This window comes from Chenopodium quinoa, unplaced genomic scaffold, assembly GCF_001683475.1.
Source record: "Chenopodium quinoa cultivar QQ74 unplaced genomic scaffold, ASM168347v1, whole genome shotgun sequence".
In the NCBI taxonomy this organism is placed as follows: Eukaryota; Viridiplantae; Streptophyta; class Magnoliopsida; order Caryophyllales; family Amaranthaceae; genus Chenopodium; species Chenopodium quinoa.
Window position 1 is genome coordinate 4,033,823 of NW_018745454.1, and position 6,941 is coordinate 4,040,763.

Here is a 6,941-nt window from a genome sequence, read left to right on the forward strand (position 1 = left end):
CCCTGAGGTCCCTTATCCTTCTTCCGAGCGAAGTTGAGGTCCTGCCGAGAATCTTTTTCAGCTTTTTTCTCCTCGCGCCTGTCCGCGAGGTATTGGCTCAGGTACCCCTTGCGGACCAGATCCTCAATCTGGTCCTTCAGCTGGACGCAGTCCTCGGTGCGATGTCCGGGTGAGTCATGGAACTCGCACCACTGGTCCTTTCCCCTCGTCTGATGCCAGGGAGGCAACGGACGAGGTTTTTTGAATCTCCCCTCGTCCCTCGTCGTGCTGAAAATCTTAGCACGGGGAAGGGAGAGTGGAGTGTATGAATCGTACCTTCCCGTGTAGGGAAAGTGTCTTTCCTTCTTCGGCTCGGCAGCAGAGGACGGTTCTGAGGCCTTAGCCTTCCCTTTCCTCTGCGCCGAGACTTCGGGCTGCTGCCCTTTCGGCTTGTCAATTCTCAGACGAGACTGAGACCTGGATCTGTTCCACTCCTCGGCTCGGATGAACCTATCCGATGCTTCCAAGGCTTCCTCCAGGGTCTGCGGGGGATGCATGACCATGAAGTCCAGGAACTTTCCAGCTTGGAGGCCGTTCCGTAGCGCGAACACGGCCAGGCCTTGATCCAGGCTTGTGATTCCGGATGACTCGTTGCTGAAGCGAGTCAGATAGTCGCGGAGGCTCTCGTCCTCCGCCTGCTGCAGACTCATTAGCTCTGCAGTGGTCTTCTCTCGGCGGTTGGCCGTAGAGAATTTGCTCTTGAACTTGTTGGAGAGGTCGTTCCAACCGGTTATGGAGCCTTCCTTGAGCCCTTTGGTGATCCAGGATTGGGCAACACCTTTGAGGGTCGTAGGAAAGTATTTACACCAGGTAGCCTCAGACCTCGGGTTCAGATACATGTGCCCCTCGTAAGAGGCAATGTGATCCTTAGGATCTGAGGTACCATCGTAAGTAATATGTGCCGGGATTTTGACCGTTGGCACACGCTCTTCCAGAATCCACTTCTGGAAGGGCGAGTTCGATGGAACCATGACCGCCTTCCCCTTGTACCCGGCCTCAGGGACCTCGCTCCCTCCTCTCTCAGAGGTGGAAGTGGTTTTCGTCCCCGGCTGAGACAAGGTTGGGTGGGGTCCGGTATCCTCTGGGAAGGTGAGGCGGCTATGCACACTCACCTCCCTCGAACCCAAGCGTTCGTGAACGCTTCGGCGGGCGAATTCCTGGTCCTTGGAGGGCCCCATGGAATTCTGAGCTTCAGAGTGGTCAGAGGGTTGAGGGTTCCTCCTCCTCTCCTTACTGGAGTTTCGGGTGTCCCCTCGCCACCTCTGGCCGAGCTGTCTATGTGGTGGAACTTGTCCACCATCATCCTGACCGATCCTCCTTTTCAGGTTTCTCGGCTGGTGATCATCAGGCATCTGGATTGGAGCCCCTTGAGCTTTAAGGAACTCCATGCAGATGGCCACTGCTCTGGCCACTTCCTCGGTGGAGGGTCCGGAGGGAGGAGTCTCCCTCGGATGTGACCTGGATTGCACGCTATGGCGCGGCGGGGAGTTCCTCGCACCTGAGCCACTCGGTCTCGGGGATGGCCCCGGCTGCCGAGTGTGGTGCGAGGTGTTCTCCTCCTGGAGGCTAGGACCTCTTGAGGCTTCCCTTTCCGGAGAAATGGGGGCCTCCGATTCGGAAGAGGCTTGCTCCGGGGAGGGATAAACCGGCTGGCGTTCCCTCACCGTAATCTGGCCTCCTCCTTTCTTAGCCTTCTTGGAACTCTTTCCACTCTTAGTCATGGCGACTGCCGGAGTGTTTGATGACTGACGCGAAATTTAGTAGCGTTCCCCACAGACGGCGCCAAATTGTTTCGGATGAAAACAATCGAATCTCGGAAGATCCTTTTATCTTTGAGGGAACTTGGTCTCGGTCCGAACGACGCAGGAGCCGAGGGTTTCCTGCACAACAAATACACGTAAACTAGCCTCGGGGGGGACGCCGAGGAAGGCCCCTCCGATGCTTAAGTCAGTATATTAGAGAGAGAAAGCTGTGCAAGAGTTTAGTTGCTTGAGGCTTTTGTGTCTTACCTCCTAAGAATTGACCAAATTGTTGGCTTTTATACCTTGGCTAATGAAGGAGGCGGATTGGGCCCGGAAGTCAGTTGGGCTGGGCCAAGCTGATTGGGCCGTTGACTGGCCTTGACATGGCTTTGAGGATGTTTGATTTTTGACTTTAGCATATTTGGAGAGTTGAACCTTTGCCTTGGGCTTTTAATTGGATCATTCAGTGACCAGGCCCAATTGGACTAAATTGGACCCAAACACTAGCTATACCTGGAGGGGAATTGCGGAAGCTAGATGGGTCATTAGGAGAGGGATGAGGTGGAGAATTGGTAACGGAGAGTCGGTTAGGATCTGGGGTGATCTTTGGATCCCGGGGACTCAATCTCACATGGTTATTTCCCCAAGGGGTAATGAAAATGCAGACCTGAGAGTGAGCTCCTTAATATCACCGAATGTTGCTTGTTGGAATTTTGACAGGTTACATCAGCTCTTCTTGCCATTTGAATGTGATCGTATTGCTAGCATCCCCCTGAGCTCGAGGCTGCCAGGTGATAGCATATGTTGGGACTTGGAGAGGAGTGGCCAGTATACGGTCAAGTCAGCTTATAAGACCATTTTCAATGATAATTGGAAGGGAGATGAAGAGGCCACTTCTGTTGCTGCCCATACAATCTGGAAGAAGATATGGCAAATTCAAGCGCTTCCTCGGGTTAAAGTCTTTGCTTGGAGGGCATGTCAAAATGCTCTCCCGACCCGTCGCAACATTAGCTACCGTATCAAGGATTATGACTCTGAATGCTGTATATGTGAGAGGGACTTTGAGTCCACTTTGCATGCCCTTAGGGACTGTAAGTTGGCTCGGGATGTTTGGCGAAAGAGCAGATTTGCCCATGTTGCTCTTTCACGAACGAGCTCTATTGTTGACTGGTGGGAAGGGTGCCTTGCTGAATTTGATGAGTTTGATGCAGCGAGTATTATTACCTTGTGTTGGGCAATCTGGGGTGCGCGCAACTCGTGGATTATGGAGGGTGTGGCGCCAGTCCCTGAGGATGTGGTGAGTTATGCTAAGAAGACAAGTAGTGAGGTAGGTGATGCTCTAATTAAGAAAAATACTAAGGCTGCGGGGATGGCTCTTCCTGCTTCATGGTCTCCTCCTAGTCCGAGCTACTACAAAGTTAATGTGGATGCAGGATTTATCGATGGGCTGGGATCGGGACTGGGTGTTGTAGTAAGAGATGAGAATGGGGGAGTGTTGGTGTGTGGTGCTGCTCAGTCACAGGACAGGTGGGATACGGCTACTGCAGAAGCCAAGGCAGTGATGTTCGGGTTGCAATTGGCGAAGGACGCTGGAATGGATAAGCTGGTGGTAGAAGGGGATTGTTTGCAAGTCATTCAGGCATTAAAAAATCGGTCAGCAGGGGCTAGTTCTTTCTCCTTAATTATTGAAGACATTTGATTGTTTTGTAACAATTTTATTAGTGTTGTTTGGTCTTTTGTGAAGAGAGGAGGTAATAGGGTAGCTCACGAATTGGCTCACCTTCAACCTTGGGAGGTTGGTCAAAGAGTGTGGAACAGTGACTTCCCATCTCATGTACTTGCTATTGCTTCTGATGATTTAATTAATTAAGCTCTCCTGATGGGGTTTTATCAAAAAAAAAAAAAAAAAAAAAAGAAATAAAAGCAACAAAATAAAGGATATAGAACGAAGAAAAACTAGCCTCGCGCATATTGTACTCTTCCAAAACAATATTAGCATCTTTCTCCAACCTGGCATAAACGGTCTCCTTGTTTGCCCTAGGCAAGAGCATAACACCTCCACTGTAAAATAAATTGATAAATAAAATAAAATAGGGTAATGATATATGTAGTTCAGGATTATGTATAAACATTAAATATACATCCTAAAATTAAGTTGAAAATTCATGATAAAATCACACGTAAGAGTGATTAATGTAATTTATTTTCAACATTTTCTTTATTTTTTACTCCATTTTTTAACTTCTTTTTAAGGGTTATGTTATCATTTTCCAAGAAAATAAACCACCACAAATATTTTTATTACATTTCCAGCCCATCATTAATCATGTTGCGGAACATTAATCATCATCATATCACTTTATTCCCAAATATATTACTCGTAACAATTGCATTAGTAAGCTAACAAGATTTGACAGTTTCTAGTTAAACTTACAAAATACTTAAGATTCAATTATGAACCCTTTCTTTTTCTAATCGAAGTTTGGGTGAACTATTCAAGAAATATTACCTAAAATCTGTTGTGCTATAAACCTCATTTTCTATATGAGGTAAATTAGATCCCTATAGTTTAGCCTCATATTGAAAAAGATGACCAAAATATCTTTTCACATTATTCTTATCCCTTTAAATTAAAGATCAAATCTTAGTCAAATATGAATATATGATAAGCAAAAATTAATCACCTAATAATGTTCAAGTTAACCGGTCTAGCAAGGGTCTGTTCATATTTAATTATTTTCAGTTCAGTTCAGTTCCAATCAGTTCAGTTCAGTTCAGCTCCAATCAGTTCAGTTCAGTTCACCTCTTAATTTCCCTCTCTCATAAAATATTCATTTCAGCTTAGTTCAGTTCAGTTCAGCTCCAATCAGTTCAGTTCAGTAAATATGAACAAGCCCTAAGTCCTAACCTCAAGTATTGACCATAGATGAAACCAAATTCTGAAGATTCTTGAAGTGTGGAGTATTGGCTTAGTTGGTTCACGTAATTAATTTTAATTGATCAGTAATTAACGGCTGAATAATCATATATATTGGTATATACAAAACGAAAGATTGATAAACCTAAGTCTAAGGAATCATGATAATATCTAGAAACAAATGGTTTACAGATTAAAAAGTGGAGTAAATATAGCAAAACCTATGAATTTAAAAGCAGTCTTGATTTTGTCATCTCGGCTTAATTTAATAAACATTAAAAAGTAGAGTATATTTGACAGTTGTGCCTAATCAAATGTGTCAACTAAAATAAGACGTCGGTAAAATATGATATAAATAAATACAAGGTTAGGAAACGTACATAGAAGGAGGCTGTCGAGGAGCACGCTGCAATGCTTCCTTTGAAATGTCATACTTGACACTCCTACATGCATGAAGAAATATTCATGGTTGAATTGGATACGCAAAATAAAAAATATAATTATGATAAAACAGATGTGATAAGAGAGTTAGCTTACCTAAGTTGGTCTTCTTCGTCGTTAATATCACTATCAGTGAATTTGTACAACCAAAAGCTGCAAAGTGAATGAATCCATATTAGAAAAGTAAAATAAAGATTTAAACCTATTGACATATTGTTTAGCCGAAATTAATTAAAATAGCATATGCAAAATAATCAATTGCAAAATCATTATAAAACATAATGGAGGCGTTTGGTTCGCGGACTAGTATGCAGAGTGATATGGGTTTGGAATCAGGAATGGGGTTAAGGTGGTATCGGGTTGGATTTGATATCGGGGTTGCAATTTTATACCTAGATTGGGGTTCATCAGTGTCCGTCATATCAGAATAGTCGCTTCCACTTTCCTCGTTATCGGAAAATGTATTATTGTGATCGTCATCCTCTGGTTTTCCGTTGAGATCCAACTGTTGCATCCGCATCATCTCTTTTTCCATGCTCATATTCTCAGTTTGTATTTCCAATAACGCTCTTCGCCTTTTCATCTCCTCAATATGTGACCTTACATCCTTTTCACTTCCACTTCCACTCCCTTCTCCCGCGCGCTCAAAATCGTCGTCGGAAGATAAACGAAGATCATCAACAGAATTTGAATTATTCATTGCCATCAATGATTTCAGAGAGACTTCTGGTAAAATATAATCGATCAAAACCCTTTATACAATCTCCAATATAGTAGATTGGTGGTAACAACTAACAAGTATGAGTCTATTACTGTATTTATATATATAAAAAAAAGTATCAGTAAATTATTTTTTACTTGAATATGGAATAGGAGTTTTATTATGATTAAAATATTTACTATTGTTTGATTATGGAATAAGAGTTATTTTAGGATTAGGAAACATTAACATTATATAGAGAGTACACCCTATAAATATGTTTTTTTTTTTTTTTTATAAGAGTAAAGATTTTTTTTTTTTTTTTTTTTTTTTTTTAATGGGTGATGCTATACGTGGTTAATGCCAATCTGTGATTAATGTAAATTTATCTATAACATTATATACACACCCTATAAGTTTTCAAAAAAAAAAAAAAAAAATTATTTTTTTTAATGGGTAATGCTATATGTGGTTAATGTCAATCCATATGATTAATGTAAATTTATCTTTAATATATTTTTTTTAGCTCCTCATGTTTATCATTTTCCTATATATTTTCCTTTTGCATATAATAATAATAAAAAAAAAAAACAGAAGAAGTATTAAAGTGTGATCACAACTTCATTCAATTTTTTTTATTTTATTTTATTTTTGACGGGAACTTCATTTAGCTCTACAGTAAATTATTGTAGACCCAAAATTTGACACTTTCAAATAATATAATCACATTCTGGATGATATAATCACTTTTTTAGATGATATAATTATCTATTTGTGATCATATTTTGAATTATATAATCTCATATTAAACCATTTAATGAGATAATATAATTATCTTTAGGATGATAAAATTTAAAAATCATGTTTTGAATGATGTAATTTACTATTTGATAGTACTTTTTATAATGATAAATTCACCTTTTGAGTTATACATTTACATAACAGTTTCAAAATGATATAATTTATTGTAGACCGGATCTATTTTATTCTTTGTATTAAACCTTACTCAGCCTCACTTGCAAGCTTCAACTCCCAAGTGATGATTGGAAACGAAGGAAGTACCTTGTATGAAACTAGTAATTCTTTCTAGCCCACATTCAAA

At 41.3% G+C, this 6,941-nt stretch overlaps 1 protein-coding gene across 1 annotated transcript; it reads left to right on the forward strand.

Moving 5' to 3' along the window:
• The first annotated feature begins 2,412 nt into the window (after window positions 1-2,412).
• Window positions 2,413-3,480, forward strand: LOC110714373. Its single transcript, XM_021892881.1, has one exon. The coding sequence runs from the start codon at window positions 2,413-2,415 to the stop codon at window positions 3,478-3,480; it is 1,068 nt and encodes a 355-aa protein (XP_021748573.1).
• The last annotated feature ends 3,461 nt before the right edge of the window (window positions 3,481-6,941 follow it).

Bases quoted from the DNA above. Each gene is read 5' to 3' on its own strand.
- LOC110714373 (XM_021892881.1), top strand. From the start codon at position 2,413: ATGGTTATTTCCCCAAGGGGTAATGAAAATGCAGACCTGAGAGTGAGC.